General features: G+C 40.9%; 1 protein-coding gene across 1 annotated transcript; it reads right to left on the bottom strand.

Annotated features, from left to right (window-relative positions):
• Positions 1-1,417: 1,417 nt before the first annotated feature.
• foxred2 (FAD-dependent oxidoreductase domain containing 2) lies at positions 1,418-19,181 on the bottom strand. Its single transcript, XM_038268222.1, has 10 exons — positions 19,024-19,181; positions 15,594-15,811; positions 15,206-15,511; positions 6,624-6,875; positions 6,229-6,531; positions 5,975-6,141; positions 5,695-5,860; positions 2,757-2,983; positions 2,495-2,665; positions 1,418-2,032 (listed from the first exon to the last, which is right to left on the bottom strand). Exons 1-10 carry the CDS (start codon positions 19,030-19,032, stop codon positions 1,806-1,808), a joined length of 2,046 nt encoding a protein of 681 aa, XP_038124150.1. The 5' UTR covers positions 19,033-19,181; the 3' UTR covers positions 1,418-1,805.
• Between the last annotated feature and the right edge of the window lie 1,297 nt (positions 19,182-20,478).

Raw genomic sequence — 20,478 nt, 5'->3', positions numbered from 1 at the left:
ATATTGTACGTTTGTTGAAAAATTTGGAAGAAAAAAAGTTTTAAAGGTATTTAAAGAGTGTTGTGTCAATATGTTTTTCTTATTTTGATTAGTAAATAGTATAAATTTTTTAAATCACTTTGAGAATAATGCATTGATCCCACAAAAAGAAAAAAAAAACACTAGCACTATAAAGAGCATGGATAAAACATGTTGGGTACACAGGTGGGGTGTAACCAGTTAAGGCAAGGCAAGTTTATTTTTATGACACAATTAGGTACAGGGATCATTCAAAGTGCTACACATGAATTAGACAGTGAAATAGAAGAAAACTGAAAGCAGAATAAAAGGAAATACAGATTCAAACAAGATAAAAGCAAATAATTAAAAAAAGACACACAGTTGGACCTAAAACTAGTTATAACTCAGTTAACAGTTTACTTTCAAAAGTTAAAGGCAAGTCTAAAAAATGTTTTTTTTTTTAAACCTTGACATAAAAGAATCTAGGCTATTAGAATTTTACAGACTTCTGGGACTTTGTTCCTGATAAATGGAGCATAGGAACTAAATGTTGCTTCTCCGTGTTTGGTTCTAGTTCTGGGTGTACAGATTAGGCTGGAATTATAAGACCTGATGGTCCAGGAGGTTGACACACTGACATATCTGTTATGTATTGAGGTGCTGATCCATTCAGTGATTTAATCAGATTCAGACATACTTTAATTACCCCAGAGGGAAATTACAGACTAACAGAAGGATTTAAAGTCTATTTTCTGAGCTACAGGGAACCAGTGTAAGATGGGCTCTACTTTCTTAGTTCTAGTGAGGACACTGGGAGAATCGTTCTGGATTAGCTGCAACTGTCTGATTTTATTGGCAAACCCATGAAGACACTGTTGCAGTCATCAATTCTACTAAATGCATGAATGAGTTTTTCAAGATCCTGGTTAGACATTAGTCCTTTAATCCTGGAGATGTTCTTCAGGGGATAAAAGACTGACTTATTAAGTGCCTTTATGCTCCTCTAAAGATTCAGGTCTGATTCCATCGTCAAATGGAGAAAATGATGGAGCATTCACATATTGATCTGTTCTAAGCAGGTAACCAACGCTCCGAGGGGTTCATAGTCACCTGGTGACATTGTGCTGTAAAGCTGTGTCATCTACATAGTTATGGTATCCCATCTTGTTTATTATAATTTAGCTAAGTCACATTTACTTACATTTACTTAAGAAACTTTACATTTACTGCTCCATACTTTTCCCCTTTATATAAGTAATATCTGTATAAAATATCACCAAATAAAGCACACCTTTGTAGTTTAGTAAGATGAATCTGATCTTCCTGAATTTATACATTCTCTCCATTTTTTTTATTGAAAACAGCAATGTGAGACCTGTTTTTTTACTATCTTGATTATATTCAGATGAAAGGCACGTTTTGCATGTTATCAACTTTTATTCATGTTATATTTTAAGTAAAATATGATTAAAGTATATTTTGTGAACAGCTGTGTAGCTTTTTATCAGCAAATCTTAGACACTCCAATGTAGAGACAGAAATCTATTTTAAAAAAACGACAACAAAGGAGCTCTTAAGTAACATGTTGGTTCCAGTGTTAATTATAATTTGCAACATTCAGGTTAAGAAAGAAAAATATCAGTTTGAAAACTACTTTTGTCTTTAACACTAAACCCTCTCACAATTAAGAAAAATATATCTTTATTTCAAATAGTCTGAGAGATTTACAAGAATGATAGCAGGTAAAATAAGTTCTCTGGTATAAGGATAGAACTGAACAGCTTTGCATATGATGGGTAAAACAATCAGAGGTCAAGTTTCAGTCCAGAAGACACAGATGCTCCAGCTGGTGCCAGGTAGTTTGGAAGTGAAGGGTTTGCTCCCAATGATGTTCCTGCAGTGACCTTCTCAGCTGGCACCTGTCCGGCTTCATTAACACACCGCCGCCGCTGACCGTAGTGCTGATTTAAATACCCCTGCTGACAAAACAGTGGGGCCTTACGGTGTGTGAGGGCTGAGCGGAAACATGTTTCTGTAATGCAGGGGAAAAACACAAACAGGGGATAAAACACTGACAAAGGGAATCTTAAAAGAAAAATAAAAAGACAGAGAGGATTTTGCTTGTGGAGGGTGTGGCTCATAAATGCCAACTGAATGTTTGCACAAAAGCAAAAAAAAAAAAATGGATCAGCAAACCTTTGAACAGGATGATATTTAGCTTGGAGCTACTTAACTATCTTTAACATTTATTTGTACTGCTTTTTCCCTTTTTCAGATCCATATTTTATTGTACTTTGTATGTATTTATCTTAAAAACTAAAGAAAATATCTACTTTTCCACTGGAGTCTTTATACTACAGAATGTGTTTTAGCTAAATGGATCTAATGGTAATATAAGGATGTAATAAAAAAAAAAAAAAAACTGAATAATTAGTAGGACTTTAAAGATACATGTTTCTGATTAGGGAACAGATCAGTTGCTGCGGTGCTTTACCTGCACTAAATGCCCTCAGGTCAGTCTGGACACAATGCTCCAGGAAGCGCCGCAGCGGCTGGATGTGAGACAATGGAGCGTCCCACTCGGTGAGGAAGTCCTCAACCATATGATGGATCGCCTTCGGCCTCGGTAAAGGCCAGCCATGGGGACGCATCCTCATGTCTTGCTCTATATAAGAATTCAAACAAACCCACATTTCTCAGAAATCCCCAGAAGCTGTCAGAATGAAAATGCTTTCTGAAGATGGCACCATCCATACCTGTAGGGAGGGAGTCATAGTAGTATAAAACCGGATGGAGAAAGTTGGATTTCCAAGCTCTTTTCCAGTCTGTTTCTGCCCTGCCATGCCCAAGAAAGTCAATCTTCTTCTTCCCATACTGCATGACCACCACTATGAGTCCATGATTAGACACCTGGTGGCCAGACAGAGAGGAGAACTGGGGCAAAGCTTGGAGCAGGAACTCCTCGACGTACTCGCAGTGAGAGCTAAAAGGGGAAGGAGACAAGGGTCAGCACAGTGAGCAAGACAAACGAAACCGTCACCTTAAATCTGAAACTCGAAAACAATTTATTTGGAATTTTTTTCTTTGTGGAAGATCATCAAAAAGAGGAGCATAGATGTAAACAGAAAATCTGAAATTATAGATGGGTATAGATGGGGAATTGCTAAAACTTAAAGAGTTGAGTAGAGAGTGATCTGCATCATCTGTGCATGCAGGTCTGTCTTCCTCCTACAACAGGTGTCTGCAACCTTTTCTATCCAAAGAGGCATTTTTGCCACCACTGCTACAAAATAAAATTTATTAAGAGCCATAACAGGTTTTATAAATTTTTAAAGCCCGAGGAATAAAACCAAGATTTTCTATTATTCTAGTTTGGGTAATAAAAGATCATTTAATATTTAAACTGAAAAAAAAAAAATCATTAATTTTGTAGATTGAGGCAAGCTAATTGCATCCCACCTACGCATATAAAGAACGTCGTTCAAGCTAACAAAAAAATTGCATTACATTAAAAGGCCCCTGCTGTTGCTGACACTCTGTATAGAAAACATACAGGAGAACCCTTTGTTATTGACCAAATAATTACATTTTAGGACATCCTTATGTCTCAGGAAATAAGTTGTCACGTCTTATGGAGCCTTTTGAACGTCAAACACCTTAACTTGGACTCTTGTGCATTTAAAAAATCAGACAGTCTGGGTGTTCGGGGCTCTGCCCATTGAGCTGCTCTGTTCTTTCCCTTGCCATTGAGAGAGCAACTCGACTTTATCTGCTTTGATGGGTTGGAAAAAAGTAGTTTTATTGGTTTTTAAGCAAGAAAGTGAACACTTCTTCTATGCAGGCAGTTTATCAGGATTATTAATGTTCTGGTTCAGAGCAACAGATAAACCGAAAAATGGCGGGCGGCAGTGCTGGGAGTCCCCCGTGACATTTTTACTGCTGTTTGTAGGGGATGGAAGGGAATTTCAACAATTTTTTTAAGGGTTTTGGTAAAAACTGCAAGTAGCAGAATATAAGATGGAATATTTTTGGCCGACAGAGTTTGAATATATTAGTCCGTGTAGGAATTATAAACTATTTCCTCACAGTTCAGTGAGAAAAACATTCCCTTGGCTTTTTTATGTGAAATCAGTGAAGTTTGAACTCTATTTATATTTATTACCTCCTCCAAGGAGGTTATGTTTTCAGCCATGTTTGTTAGCTTGTAAGTTAGCAGGATTACTTGTAAGTTATGGATGGATTTTAATTAATTTTAACCAGAGGTGCGCCTCATGCCAAAGATCAATACATTCAAATATGGTAATCATCCAGATCATGTGTGAGTTTTAGCTATAGGTGTAAGTGACAATATGGGGCAAAATCTGCTACTTGGCGGATGTCAGCGTTCTCCCAGTGCTTTTGTTTGGTACAGTTTATTGCTAAAGCTCTTTGGAGGCACTATATTTTGATGATGATTAGGGCTAGGCAATTAACTGCAAATGCAATATAATCGCAATTTAGCAAAGCGCAATTTTCACATCGCAGAGACACTCAAATTTTGTCAATTTAAAAAGAGAGACACTACATTTATCCCTCCAGCCATTTAGGTGGAGGTTATATTTTCAAAGTTGGTTTATCTTCACACAGATGAGACGAGACAGTTGCAGCTTCCATGCAGGTCCATGCAGAATATTAGAAATAATATCCCGCAACAGTTTCACTAAGGTCCTGGAACAATGGACTCTGGACAAGCTAGCTTTCAAGCACATGAAAAACAGAAAACCCTTGGGCGAAACATCTACATGCTTGTGCAAAGCAGAATTCCAATAAAATAGAAATCACAATATTGGATGAAAATAATCACAATTTAGATTTTGGGCAAAATCGTTCAGCTCTAGTGACGATCCATATCAGAATCACAATACAATAATCTTTTTAACAATCCTCTAATATTTTGACATACAGATATTTGGCAGAACAAGCTATTCCCCCCTAAACCAGATGGTGGTAGCAGTGACTACTGAGAGCTTCAGTTCCATTGCTGGGATGATTGAGTGTGCAACACAAGCTGCTCCTGCTGCAAGAAATGCTCATGCAGCTGGACCCCTCAAGGATCCTCAATGTCTCCCATAATGCTTGCATGGAAACCAGACATCCTGACACTTAAAACGTGTTTGATGTGAACGCAAAAGATATCAGATTTCAGCAAACGACGGAGCTTCAGTTAAATATTGACCAACCGGGCAGATATCTAAGCTTAAAAGTTCTACATCCTCGATTAAATATTTTCAACAATCTGCCATTTCCCATGATTCATTGCAGGTCAAACAAATTTGTCAGGGTTGGACAGTAAGAACAGTAAAGTAAGACAAATACAAAAACTGTGATTAAAAAAATAAATATATTAGTTTTTATGACCCAAAATAAATTTCTAAGATGTCAAGAATGTAGCTTAAGTTATTAGTTTCTCTGAGACATGAGGAAGTCGTAAATGTACACCATATATAGGTAATAAATAAAGTGGACCAAATGGTTGGATGAACAACAATTGTTATGGCAACACCTGAGTGCTGGATCTTTGTTTTACGAGGCCTTGCAGGTCACTCATACCCTCTACTCATGCACTTATATTTAATATCTAAATATTCTCGACAATTTTTTCCATTTTTATCTACATAACTGTCTGCTCAGGATGCCAGGAAAGCATCTGCTCACCCATGAAGAAGAATAACGTCTCCCAGCATCTCGAACATCTGGTACGGTCCAGAGGCCTCTCCCACCCGCTTCAGGATCCAGGACATCAGCTGCGTTGTCATGAGCCTCGTCGATGGCCATGTGTTGCCATGGTAACGGTACTCAAGCACACGGTGGACGGCTCGGGCTGAAGCAGGGGTTGTTCAAATTACATAAATTGCCATGATGGTTGCCATTGTAAAAAAGCCTGGCTACTGAAGAATAAATACTCCAAATGTCAGAGAAGATAGATTCTGTTCACCTGTGTAACGGAATCCGTGGACGAAGCCGCCAGCGGAGGCCCGGTAGTCTCTAGAGTGAGAGGCAGTCCCCAGAAGGAACAGGCCAGGGGTGTTCTTACCCTCGTACCACGCCGTCACACCTGGAAGTCGCCCTTTTGCATTTTCGCTATGTGGTGGGCACGCAGAGCTGAGGGGATTTACATAAACAATGCTCTAATACAAAAAATAACAAAAGATGTTGGATTCCAGGAGCCATGGGTATTTCTATCTGTACCTGTGGAAAATGCTGAAGTTGAACCTGAATCCAAGGCATCGGATCACTCGGTCATAGGGTTTCCGCAGGGGAAAGTTGTCGATGTAATGCGCAGGAAGCTCCTCTCGTGATACGGTGGAACCACTCCGCTCATCGCTGCTCTGCATGTACTTTTGCAAACCCAGATAGAGCTTGGCCCTCCTCTTTGATCTCCTCCTGCTGCTCTCCTCCTGTTTAGCGATAACGATGTCCTCCAGGTGGGCCTCCACCAGCCCGTCAAGGGATTTCAGCTGGTATGTGTCTAACAGCTCGTTATTAACGGCTCTGGGTAAGGTACATAGAACAGAAGTGTCTTTTTGACCCATCTTCTTATCTATTTCTTTATTAACCTTCCTTGTTTTAGCATCTTGCTTTACCTGAGATCTCCGACGTAATGCGTCTGCCAGGCCAGCCGCACGGGGCTGGAGCTGAGCATGTGCAGACGGCTCGCTCTCCCTAAGATGCTCTGGGCGGTTTCAAAAGCAGAGTTTCCTTTCCCCAGGATCAGCACAGCCTGATCTTTGTAGTCGTCCGGGTTAGTGGAGATGGACTCGTAGCCCTCAACCAGGTCTGACCCTTCAAACTCCACCTCCTGAGGAACCCACAGACCCGTGGCAACTAGAAGGATACTGAAGCAAAAAAATAAATAAAAGGATCACGATTAATGAGCCCATCTCCAAGTTCCCGGGGCGGAGATCTATTTTTTTCCTTTCTAGATTCATTATTGTGATTTCCCTTAGTTAAACATGACATACAGTAGCAGCCATTCAAAATCGCCCTTCCCAGTAAGACGTCAGCCGGAATGCAGCCTACTCCCCTGCGACTCCCAGCCAAATCCCTCCAACTTCCACCCACTGGCCTTCTCCTGGGCTTTTAATTTTTTTACTCTGACTCCACCCTTTCACTGAATTACAGGGTCTGGCCAGGAGATGACACTTCTCATTTAGTCCAAAGACTGATGTTTAAAAAGGAACTGTAGGGGACCAGGCAAGGGACTATCAAGGAAAGTGGGGAAAGTTTGAATTGCTACTACTGTATTAGGGATGGGACGATTTATGAAAACCGTCAGAATCGTTCGGTTCGACTGTCTCGGTTCGGTTCGCGTGTGTTTCGTTCGGTTCATGCGCTGCTCCTTTTTCTCATAGAGGAAGCGATTACACCCCAGAGCAGAAGGTGGCGGTACTGCGACCAAAGCCAACCGCCAGTAGTAAACAAGAAGAAAAAGAAGCGAAGCAGCTTAGCCGGGTGTAGCAGGGAAAAAAATTGTTGTGGAGAATTGTGTCGGAATGGCGAGTGGGAAAGAACAGGAGTTGGAAGACGCGCCAGCAGCACTTTATAGGTCTGCTGTATGGGAGCGCTTTGCATTTAGAGTGACCTACGATGACGGCGGAAAGAAAGTTGTGGATAAAAGTGCAACAGTGTGCAAGCATTGTGCAACACGTTTTGTTTATGCTAACAGCAACATGTCATGCTAACCCCGAAATCCCTCATACTCCGTCAGCAACCCCTGCTCCGCCCCGCTGCGCTCCAGACCGGCTGCTCAAAGCAAAGCCTACAGCCCCCACTGTGGCTTCGTCTGCTCCCCTCTGAGTTCCTTGGAGATGGTAGAGAGCATGTAACCTGACAACAGCCAGATGCATGTCTCGCTCCGCCTACATGAGCGAGACATGCATCTGGCTGTTGTCAGGTTAGAGAGCACGCGCCAGATGATTAAATTCAAAGCAGCAAAACATACGGAAATGATCCAGGGTTTCCGCGGGTCATTTAAAATAATTACAATCCATTATTTTTGGGGGGATTTTTTCATTAATTTCATAATTTTTTATGGAATTTCGGTGTAACAATCAACATGTATCGAATCGAACCGAAAACCGTGACCAGAAACCGTGAATCGAACCGAACCGTGGATTTTGTGAACCGTTCCACCCCTATACTGTATGTATTACCCACAGAACTGTATGAATCTTACCTAAAAGCTCATATAAGCCACTTCTACAGACACCAAATGCAGTCAAACCTATAGGCAGCTTAATCAGAAGGTAAACAAAGCACACAAAAAAACCCACTGTAGCCCCAAAAGAAAAGCTCATCAGTTCCTTCTGAAACAAACAACCATAAGAGCTGCAAGATTTCAGACATATACACTCACCGGCCACTTTATTAGGTACACCTGTCCAACTGCTCGCTAACACTTAATTTCTAAGCAGCCAATCACATGGCGGCAACTCAGTGCATTTAGGCATGTAGACATGGTCAAGACAATCTCCTGCAGTTCAAACCGAGCATCAGTATGGGGAAGAAAGGTGATTTGAGTGACTTTGAACGTGGCATGATTGTTGGTGCCAGAAGGGCTGGTCTGAGTATTTCAGAAACTGCTGATCTACTGGGATTTTCACGCACAACCATCTCTAGGGTTTACAGAGAATGGTCCGAAAAAGAAAAAAACATCCAGTGAGCGGCAGTTCTGTGGGCGGAAATGCCTTGTTGATGCCAGAGGTCAGAGGAGAATGGCCTGACTGGTTCGAGCTGATAGAAGGGCAACAGTGACTCAAATAACCACCCGTTACAACCAAGGTGGGCAGAAGAGCATCTCTGAACGCACAGTACGTCGAACTTTGAGGCAGATGGGCTACAGCAGCAGAAGACCACACCGGGTGCCACTCCTTTCAGCTAAGAACAGGAAACTGAGGCTACAATTTGCACAAGCTCATCGAAATTGGACAATAGAAGATTGGAAAAACGTTGCCTGATCTGATGAGTCTCAATTTCTGCTGCGACATTCGGATGGTAGGGTCAGAATTTGGCGTCTACAACATGAGAGCATGGATCCATCCTGCCTTGTATCAACGGTTCAGGCTGGTGGTGGTTAGGGATGGGAATCGAAAACCGGTTCCTGTTAAGAACGGGTTCCGTATTTTTCGATTCCATGGCATCGTTTGGCAGCTCGCTGAACGATTCTTTTTTCGATTCCCGCAGCAACAGAGCCTAGAGCGCCGGCTCTGGGGAGCACGACTTACGTCACGTTTTTTACGTAAGTTACGCAACTTACGCAAGTTACGCAAGTTGGAAGAACTATTCGAGGAGGAAGACAACGAGCTGCGGTCACTTTGTGAATCAAAGCCCCGTCTTTCCTTAGCCCAGAGGGTAGATCAGGAAATCCAGCTCTGTAAAAGCTTGCCCTCCATCCCCTGCAGGGATAGCGCCACACTGTGGTGGTGGAACAAGCAAGATACGCTGCCCTTGCTATCTGGACTGGCTGAAAACTACCTCTGTGTGCAGGCTTCCTCCACCCCATCTGAGAGGGTGTTCTCCACGGCTGGAGACACCTTAAGCCCTGAAAGATCCTGTATCCTTCCAGAAAAAGCAGATATGCTCATCTTTCTGCAAAAGAACTGTTAATTTTCCCTACTACTGTTTTATAATTAGTATTTTTTGTTATTTAAAATAGGTTATTATCCCATCATTTGTTATTAGACATTGTTGGTTATTAAGTTTGTTCTTGTATTCATTTTTCATTTAAACACAGATGTTACTCCAGTTTCACATTTCCTGTGGACATCTTGATCTTGTTGAGTTTGTAAGATTGTGCAATAGTTAAGTAAACAAAGTTGATTCTGATAATCAAACTGTTTGTTCTCCTTTTTCCCCCAAATTGGAATCGAAAAAAGAATCGATAAAGAATCGAATCGTTTCATAGAATCGAAAAGGGAATCGGAATCGTGAAAATCTTTTCAATTCCCAACCCTAGTGGTGGTGGTGTCATAGTGTGGGGAATATTTTCTTGGCACTCTTTGGGCCCCTTGATACCAATTGAGCATCGTTGCAACGCCACAGCCTACCTGAGAATTGTTGCTGACCATGTCCATCCCTTTATGACCACAATGTACCCAACTTCTGATGGCTACTTTCAGCAGGATAATGCGCCATGTCATAAAGCTGGAATCATCTCAGACTGGTTTCTTGAACATGATAATGAGTTAGCTGTACTCAAATGGCCTCCACAGTCACCAGATCTCAATCCAATAGAGCATCTTTGGGATGTGGTGGAATGGGAGATTCGCATCATGGATGTGCAGCCGACAAATCTGCGGCAACTGTGTGATGCCATCATGTCAATATGGACCAAACTCCCTGAGGAATGCTTCCAGCACCTTGTTGAATCTATGCCACGAAGAATTGAGGCAGTTCTGAAGGCAAAAGGGGGTCCAACCCGTTACTAGCATGGGGTACCTAATAAAGTGGCAGGTGAGTGTATGTTTTATCACAATCTATCCAGTACTTATTCATCAAGAAGCAAAACATAAAAATTTAACAACCTTAATTGTTATATTTTTCCCCATGTCCTAAATCCACCAGGGCTCAGCTATGTTAGCTGAACCTCCAAGTCTTCCTAATTGGGTTTATCTGCCATTATTTAATGATTTCTATCCCAGCTGATTGGATAAAAGTAAAGGTCCTTCAGCCTGGCTTCATCATACCGTATTCACTGAGTGGTTGGAGTTATGTAAATTTCATAGATATAACTCCATTCTAATGGCCTTGTGGATTAAAAGAAAGCTCATTTGTGAAATCATCTAATTCCAAGTCAAGTTATAGCCAGTAGGCATGGCATATATTCAGTTACGTATTCAGTTTAAGTGTCTTGTATTTCCATAGAAATTAGGTAAAAAATAGAAACAGAAGAATAGAAATTGCTACCTCTATATCCTGTTTAATACGACACAGCATAACCTAAATTGAAAGGCATCCTTAGACTGGTGTCAGAGTGTCTTTGAAATGAGCGAAAGTCCAATTGTCTTCCAAAGTGGTTTTCACACCTAAGCCATCCCAACATAAGGCCAGAGATGAATGTCGTCTATACAGGTGCTGGTCATAAAATTAGAATATCATGAAAAAGTAGATTGATTTCAGTAATTCCATTTAAAAAGTGAAACTTGTATATTATATTCATACATTACATACAAACTCATATATTTCAGATGTTTATTTTGTTTAATTTTGATGATTACAAATGACAACAAATGAAAATCTCAAATTCATCATATCAGAAAATTAGAATATTGTGAAAAGGTTCAAAATTGATGGCCCCTGGTGCCACACTCTAATCAGCTAATTAACTCAAACCACCTGCAAAAGCCTTTAAATGGTCTTTCAGTCTAGTTCTATAGGCTACACAATCATGGGGAAGACTGCTGACTTGACAGTTGTCCAAAAGACGACCATCGACACCTTGCACAAGGAGGGCAAGACACAAAAGGTCATCGCTAAAGAGGCTGGCTGTTCACAGAGCTCAGTGTCCAAGCACATTAATAGAGAGGCGAAGGGAAGGAAAAGATGTGGTCGAAAAAAGTGTACAAGCAAGAGAGATAACCGCACCCTGGAGAGGATTGTGAAACAAAACCCCTTCAAAAATGTGGGGGAGATTCACAAAGAGTGGACTGCAGCTGGAGTGAGTGCTTCAAGAACCACCACACACAGACGTATGAAAGACATGGGTTTCTGCTGTCGCATTCCTTGTGTCAAGCCACTCTTGAACCACAGACAGCGTCAGAAGCGTCTTGCCTGGGCTAAAGAGAAACAGGACTGGACTGCTGGTGAGTGGTCCAAAGTCATGTTCTCTGATGAAAGTAAATTTTGCATTTCCTTTGGAAATCAAGGTCCCAGAGTCTGGAGGAAAAGAAGAGAGGCACTTCATCCACGTTGCTTGAAGTCCAGTGTAAAGTTTCCACAGTCAGTGATGGTTTGGGGTGCCATGTCATCTGCTGGTGTTGGTCCATTGTGTTTTCTGAGGTCCAGGGTCAACGCAGCCACATACCAGGAAGTTTTAGAGCACTTCATGCTTCCTGCAGCTGACCAACTTTTTGGAGATGCAGATTTCATTTTCCAACAGGACTTGGCACCTGCACACAGTGCCAAAGCTACCAGTACCTGGTTGAAGGACCATGGTATCCCTGTTCTTAATTGGCCAGCAAACTCTCCTGACCTTAACCCCATAGAAAATCTATGGGGTATTGTGAAGAAGAAGATGCAATACACCAGACCCAACAATTCAGAAGAGCTAAAAGCCACTATTAGAGCAACCTGGGCTATCATAACACCTGAGCAGTGCCACTGACTGATCGACTCCATGCCACGCCGCATTGCTGCAGTAATACAGGCCAAAGGAGGCCCAACTAAATACTGAGTGCTGTACATGCTCATACTTTTCATGTTCATACTTTTCAGTTGGCCAACATTTCTATAAATCCTTTGTTTTTATTGGTCTTCAGTAATATTCTAATTTTCTGATATGATGAATTTGAGATTTTCATTTGTTGTCATTTGTAATCATCAAAATTAAACAAAATAAACATCTGAAATATATGAGTTTGTATGTAATGTATGAATATAATATACAAGTTTCACTTTTTAAATGGAATTACTGAAATCAATCTACTTTTTCATGATATTCTAATTTTATGACCAGCACCTGTAAGCTCTTCTCATTGGCTGCTGTTTCCGGTGGATTACTTTTGAAAATGTCGCTTTGTCAGAATTTGGGGAGAAGAGAAATGGTTATGATGCAGAAGCTGTTTGTTTTCCTCAAAGCCACCTACAGGGAGACTCCTTTCATTGAGAAACTGTGGGAATGCTGTGAAACCAAACACGCCAATCGTAGCGACTGAAAACTGTGGATTAGTATGTTGTTTGGCAAGAAAAAGGTTTTTAAGTTTTATATCTGACTTTCTGATGGAAGAAAATCAAGTCATTAAAGATTAGGCTTGTCCCGATCCGCTCCACGTATCGGATCGGCACGCCGATATTGGCAAAGCAGGTAAAATGCCGATCCAGTTTTTAAAAAAAAATCCGGTCCGTATTTTCCAGTTTCGCCGATTGAAACGATCCATTCCACTTTTTTGCGCCAGTGTTTCCCTGTTTTGCATTTTTATTAAAACTTACAGTAATACTTGCACCTTTAACTGTTTACGGTTTTACTGTTCACTGTGCAATTTCAGATTGCTATTCATAATTTTGTCCAGTTTGTGTTTATCTCTTAATAAACAGGTAAGCTTGTTGTTACCAATCATTGTGTTTTATTCAATCTCACCTAATTTAGCTGGCTAGATGTTATCAAGAATACTAAAACCCTTTTCAACATGAGTCTTACAACTAAGGCTAAATACTTTAACTTAAACTTAAATACATGCTCGGATAGGCTGGTATCGGCCAGTATCGGATCGGAAGTCCAAAAACAATATCGGTATCGGATCGGAAGTGCAAAAACCTGGATCGGGACATCTCTATTAAAGATTACACCCCCATTCAGAGCTACTTTACACGATTGGATATTCTTTTTCTGTAGATTATTACACGCAAAAGGAACCGACACCTGCCTGGAACTGACAACTTTGGGACATTTAAAGAAAACATTGGCAGAAAAGGAGAATTTTTCCATTTAGCAGTATCATAATAACATACTTATTGAATCTTTATGATAGTAGGTTGCATAATTCTACTGATATAATTGATTCCTTAAGAAAGAAAAAACACAATGCCTACGAAGCTGGTACTGACTGATAAATACTTTATTTACTGCCATATACTGCAGGTGTTTCTATCTGCTTATATTGGACATTTTAGATACAGGTATTAGATATATTTGTTTTTTAGTTGATATTGGACTGAGTTTTGATAACAACATCAGATTAAGACATCCCTAGCTGAATGGTCTAGTCAAAGACCAGATATACACTCACCGGCCACTTTATTAGGTACACCTGTCCAACTGCTCGTTAACACTTGATTTCTAAGCAGCCAATCACATGGCGGCAACTCAGTGCATTTAGGCATGTAGACATGGTCAAGACAATCTCCTGCAGTTCAAACCGAGCATCAGTATGGGGAAGAAAGGTGATTTGAGTGACTTTGAACGTGGCATGATTGTTGGTGCCAGAAAGGCTGGTCCAAGTATTTCAGACACTGCTGATCTACTGGGATTTTCACGCACAACCATCTCTAGGGTTTACAGAGAATGGTCCGAAAAAGAAAAAACATCCAGTGAGCGGCAGTTCTGTGGGCGGAAATGCCTTGTTGATGCAGAGGTCAGAGGAGAATGGCCAGACTGGTTCGAGCTGATAGAAGGGCAACAGTGACTCAAATAACCACCCGTTACAACCAAGGTGGGCAGAAGAGCATCTCTTGGATGCTTGGATTGGAAAAACGTTGCCTGGTCTGATGAGTCTCGATTTCTGCTGCGACATTCGGATGGTAGGGTCAGAATTTGGCGTGTACAACATGAAAGCATGGATCCATCCTGCCTTGTATCAACGGTTCAGGCTGGTGGTGGTGGTGTCATGGTGTGGGGAATATTTCTTGGCACTCTTTGGGCCCCTTGGTACCAATTGAGCATCGTTGCAACGCCACAGCCTACCTGAGTATTGTTGCTGACCATGTCCATCCCTTTATGACCACAATGTACCCAACTTCTGATGGCTACTTTCAGCAGGATAATGCGCCATGTCATAAAGCTGGAATCATCTCAGACTGGTTTCTTGAACATGACAATGAGTTCACTGTACTCAAATGGCCTCCATAGTCACCAGATCTCAATCCAATAGAGCATCTTTGGGATGTGGTGGAACGGGAGATTCGCATCATGGATGTGCAGCCGACAAATCTGCGGCAACTGTGTGATGCCATCATGTCAATATGGACCAAACTCCCTGAGGAATGCTTCCAGCACCTTGTTGAATCTATGCCACGAAGAATTGAGGCAGTTCTGAAGGCAAAAGGGGGTCCAACCCGTTACTAGCATGGCGTACCTAATAAAGTGGCCGGTGAGTGTATATCTAATTCAGAATATGTGACAAGGCTTGCGATGACATATAAACTCAGCAGGGTTAAATAAAACTAGATTAGATAGATAAAATTAGATTCTTATTTATAAAAAAACAAAATAGCTTTTTTTCCTTTCAGTTACCTGCATGAGTAATCTGCTGCATGTTGGTCAGTGAGGATGTAGCTCCTTCCTGCGGCCGACGGCATGGACCTGATCCGTCCGATGTCCACGCCGTACTTTACCTTCAACCCGAGCTCCTTCACAAACATGGACAGGTACCGAGGGAAGGCGTCGGCGGGGGGGTAGAACTCCTCGCTCACCCTCCTGAACAGCAGGTCAGGTCTATCGCTCAGCAGAGAGTTCCAATCATGTCGAAGGTTAAACTCCCGATTAGACCTTCCTGTGTGGATTTTGTTAATGCTAATCAGCTTCCTGTGTCTGGGATATCTGTAAACGAAATAAATGGTACAATGTGACACATTTGAACCACTTTCTACTTTAAAACCAGAGCTGTAGTAAAGCTTCTCACTTGTTGAAAAAGCTCCCGGGACCAGAGTTCCTCTCCAAGATAATGTAGTCCCTCTTTGCTTTGGAGAGAAAGAACCCCATCTGCAGACCAGCAGGTCCAGCTCCGAGCACACAGTAACTGTAGTGGCTGGTCCCATTATGGAGGTGCTCATTGAAGGAGGTTAGGACAAAGCCAAAAAGGGTAAAAACGATGAAACACTGAAGGTTTGGCTCCATAACCTGATGGGACAGGAAGCGAAGCAGCATTAAAAAACAATTAAAAATTAAATGTTTGATGAGTAGTATCTAATGGATAAGACTAGAATAACAGGTTTCTATAAAAAACACTAGAATCCTGAGCTTAACAAAGACAAATAATTAAACCTGAAAAAAAAAAAACATTCAATGACTTTGAAGGATGGGTCCCTTTGAAGGATGGGACTTTGAAGGAAAGTCCAAGGAGTAAAAAACTAAACAGTGTTTCCTGCAGAGGTAATTCCAGCTGTTCATTACGGTAGATTCTTTCAAACAGAGCTTAGAGAAGCTAACATGACCATGCTTTAGCAGCCTCTTAGAATCATTGGTTTCCTGTAAAGGTCTACTTATGATGCTTTCTCTCTAAAGTGGGAATTTTCAACCTCCAACTGGTATATTTCAACTAACCTGATAATCCAGACCGCTCCGATCTGAATTACAAAGGAGAGAGTCGAGGAAACACAACTAAACCCAACTTCCACATTCAAGATGGCTGCTACTTGCCTCAAAGGTAGTAAATGTAAGAGCCATATAATCAAAATAAGCAATTACTAATGTGACAGCAGCACATGGCTTTAACAGCTGGATGGTGGGTGTGTCTAAGGTGGGCGCTGAATTTTATATGAATGAGAAAGCGGGTGCACCGGTGGTGGTGGTAATTTCTGTTGACCGTGCTATATTGTTTTATTTTTGGCATCATATTAAGGTTTAGCCTGGTCAGTATGTGTCAGTCAATGTAAAGTCTGGATTATGACGGCCAAATGGAATAAATTGATGATTGCAATTACAAGAAGCGGCTTGGAGTGTTTTGAAGCGCGCGTCTGAAAGATGATGAAATCACCGATTAATCCAGTGCGGCCCTCTACAACACCGCTGGTTAGCTGCGCATGTAGTAAAACTTTATACATCTTGCTGTTTATAGTCCAGATTGAACCATAAGAGTTTTGTAATGTTTTTACATGTTTAACAGATATGTGCTGCCAATTTTCAGGAGGGACAAATTTTGAAGCCAATGTTGCTTTTTCTTTCCTCCATGTACATCATGACAAAGACACAATTTACACAAATCTTTAAAAAAACAAAACAAAAACAAACAAAAAAAAAAAACAGGACCAGTGGCCAGGATCAGCTCTTAGGGGTCACCGGACCCTGTCGGCCCCCATCTAGAACCGCCCATGCGTTGATGCATGAGGGCTGGGGGGTCCCTGAGTAGCTGGTTGATGTGAATATGCCTTGGAGCGGTGTTACATCATATTCTGTGACCCGTGATTTACTATGACCCGAGGCGCTACATCTATTTCACCATTGTTTATTTATGGTTCAGACATTAGTCTTGTGAATTAGTGTTTAGTTATCAATTTAGTGAATTAATTAGTTGTAACCTTACGGTTAGTAAATAGAGAATCCGCATCAGCACGCGCTGGAATCACAATATTTGCTGGGTCACATATTTTGGCATAACACCGGTTCTGCATATATTTGGACCATTTAAAGCTACAGTGTGTAATTTTCAGCGACATCTAGCGGTCAGACTGCAGACTGCAGCAACATGAACGTCTCCCCCCCACCGCTTCTCCCCCCCAACAGTACGGCGAGCGTTACGGGACAAAATGTCTTCCACGACGTCCGCATCACCTACCTTCTCAAGTGATGAGGTTTGTTTACATAGATAATTTTACAGATAGTATTTCATTAGTCTGTGTAGGGTATAGATTTCATGTAGACTTAAGATAATAAATATACCCGTTATTTTTTCTACGTCGTTGTGACGTTTTGGTGAGCTGCTTTGCATGGTGATATAAACAGACGAAGTAATTGTAGTCATTAGTTTAACAGCGAGATTGTGTTCGCTGGAAGAATATATATTCCCCGTTTACAGAGTCCAAGTCTTGTTTGTGGCACGGGGGTTACAAGGCAAGGAAGAGGGAAAGGAAGAGGGCAGAGAGGCCGGGGTGAGCGTGCAGCTGGGGCCAGGCGAGAGAGGGGAGCCAGCGGGGTGAGAGCAGAGGAGGAAAGGCTTGAAGATCTCCAAAGGAGCCGGAGAGAAGTAACCGAGGTATATATCCAGAAAATTATTTTACAGAAAATTACTGAATCATTACCTGTGAAACGTCAGGGACGTTGCTGAATAAGTATACTGGAGAGTAACAGCACCATCACGCAGCATGTTATTGTTTTAGACAGGTCTGAGCATCCTGTACTCCAAAAACTGCAGTGATATTAGACAATTGTGTGTATAGGATTAATTACCTGTCCAAGAGAAAACTGGCAACTTGAGCGTCACTTTGAAAACCTTTTTCCTCCATCAGTGACTTCCATCGTGTAAATGCCGTGCCAATGTTGATCCGTGTTTTTTGTCGTTTCTTGTCACGCTTGCGTTTATTCTCGTTGTGTTTCCGCTTCTTAGATGACGGGGGTTCAGTGTCCGCCGCTTTTCGTTGTGATACAGAGTAGGCATGATCCTCCATTCGTCTGATGTTTGGCCACACAGTGCCAAACAGTTTGCAAAGTCACTCACGCCTGCCGCCTTGTTTACCTTTCTTGTTACCGAGGCGCAGTATACCTGCTTCTTCTTCTTCTTTGGTTTCAGGCAGACTAAACGCTTCTCAGGCATAATACTGCCATCTACTCTTCAGTACCGTCTCAGTTCATCTCTCTCAACTTGCCGTAGTTATTTTCGAGCGTCATGGGAGATCTCGCAATCGCTAGTTTGTTGCCTCTGCGCTTGCCGTAGCGCAAAGATGTGAGCCTCCATGGCTGCGAGACCCGCTCCTATGTAATTATAAATAACGAATTCTAAGGCAACGCAAATGTTATGGTTAAAAGGCTGAGCTCATAGGTGATGATAAATAACATAGTTATGTATAATATATTAAATTTCTGAATTTATATGCCTGTAATTATTACACACTGTAGCTTTAAAGCAGCGTCAAAAAGTAGCTACATCTTTGTATGTCTGGACCGCATTCAGTACCAAACTAAACCTTAAGACTGATAGAAATGAAATCGCTGCTGTTCAGTAAGAGATAATTTATAAAACCGCGGAAGCTTTCTGAGGACAAGTATCCCCCGGTTCTCCATGAACTCCCTAGCCGACGTTATGTCACCCTGCCGGGGATGCGGAGGGTGCCTCCGGCCCGGGAGCCAGATGTAGCATTCATAATAATCAAAGATGGAGGATAGAAATAAAGCATTACCTTCTTCATGAGTTAGTGCCTCTCCCGCTACATTCTGAGTTTCAGATGTCTTGAAACGGCAGCATGTTTGCTCTCATGGAGCGTTTTAAATCATGGGAACTGTGCATTCCTCAGTAAATGTCTCCCCCCCGGTTATGAAAAGCAATGGCTGCTTCCATAAGGGGGCGTGGTCAGAGGGAAACCACAGGGAGGAGAGGAGCCAGAGTCACATTTCACATCCACTTGAAGAAACCCTTAATTAATAGCAACCAATGGCGGCTCCAGAGATTTTTCCCTGCAGGTGCTAAAGGGGGGCTGAGGGTGCTATGAAGCATCCTTTGTTCCCACATTTCTTAATGCACACAGATTTAAACTGAGACAGTGCTGCACAAACTAGTCTTAAATCTGCAAGAGTCTATAAAAGGTGAATAATGAATATTTGGTGTTCTGCTATTCAATTAAAAATATTAAAAACACATATATAGAGCATCATGTAGGATATAAACCGTTACAATCAATTCACTGTTTTTGGTTTCAAAGAAATAAAAAAACTAAAAATAAATAGAGTGAATTAATAATGGATGAACCAGCTATAACTGATGAAGTTGGTGTAAGATTATTAATAAGTGCATTAGTAATTAATGTAGAATTACCTATAATAACTTATAACAAATAGTGAGCAATATTTTTAAATACCCCAACCCAAAAAGGAACAAACATATTGCCTGGTCATATGGTAGTTAAGGCATATAAACATATGTAGATTTAAGGCTAGGTCTGACAGTAATTTATATTGATCTGATAATATTTATGCAGATGACCGATAGCGTATATAAAGAGAGTTTCTTCTATTTTTCTACATCAATAAATGTGAGAATTTTTTTGCTTATTATGCATATATTAAAAGAAAATGCAATAAATATAAATTCATATATATTGTATTATTTATTATATTTATTGTAGATGTATTTGCTATATTTAATATAGAGAAATTTGCTTGAAATTGAAAAAGAAGCCAATTCTTTAGATATGTTAAGATTTTGGTTGAATGATCACAATAAAATATTCTTGATTTTTACTAATCAAAATCTGTTGTACTTTCTCATTGTTACCACAAGAGGGAGACTATAAGCTGTTCTTGGTCAAATTGTTTTATTTAAAATTAGTTAATTAACACTTTTATAGTATAAAATTATGTCTTTTTAACTTTATATTGCTGCAAAAATATTAAATTTCATATCATAAATTCAGTTTTTAATTACATCTGTCAGTATTTTCAGAGGTCTTTAACAAATTCAGGTTCAAATAAGTTGATCTAGCCAAGTTTCGGTTTCACAATGGCTGCTATCAATTAGTTCAGTCAATTTTAACTAGGTCCAATCAGAGTTAAACACGTATGAAAGTATGAAAAGTTATTATCAGTGGCAACAATCATTATTAGCAGAGCACCAATTCAACGAGTCACCATGACAACAG

This window comes from Cyprinodon tularosa, unplaced genomic scaffold (genome assembly GCF_016077235.1).
Source record: "Cyprinodon tularosa strain WSP-4 unplaced genomic scaffold, ASM1607723v1 ctg699, whole genome shotgun sequence".
Taxonomy (NCBI): domain Eukaryota; kingdom Metazoa; phylum Chordata; class Actinopteri; order Cyprinodontiformes; family Cyprinodontidae; genus Cyprinodon; species Cyprinodon tularosa.
Note: the sequence above shows the minus strand (reverse complement) of the source record. Positions and strands in the feature narration are given on the sequence as shown.

Bases quoted from the DNA above. Each gene is read 5' to 3' on its own strand.
- foxred2 (XM_038268222.1), bottom strand. The intron at 6,876-15,205 runs GTAACTGAAAGG...TTTTTGCTTCAG, and splicing joins GCAGCAGATTACTCATGCAG to TATCCTTCTAGTTGCCACGG. The intron at 2,033-2,494 runs GTAAAGCACCGC...CCTGCATTACAG, and splicing joins CCTGAGGGCATTTAGTGCAG to AAACATGTTTCCGCTCAGCC.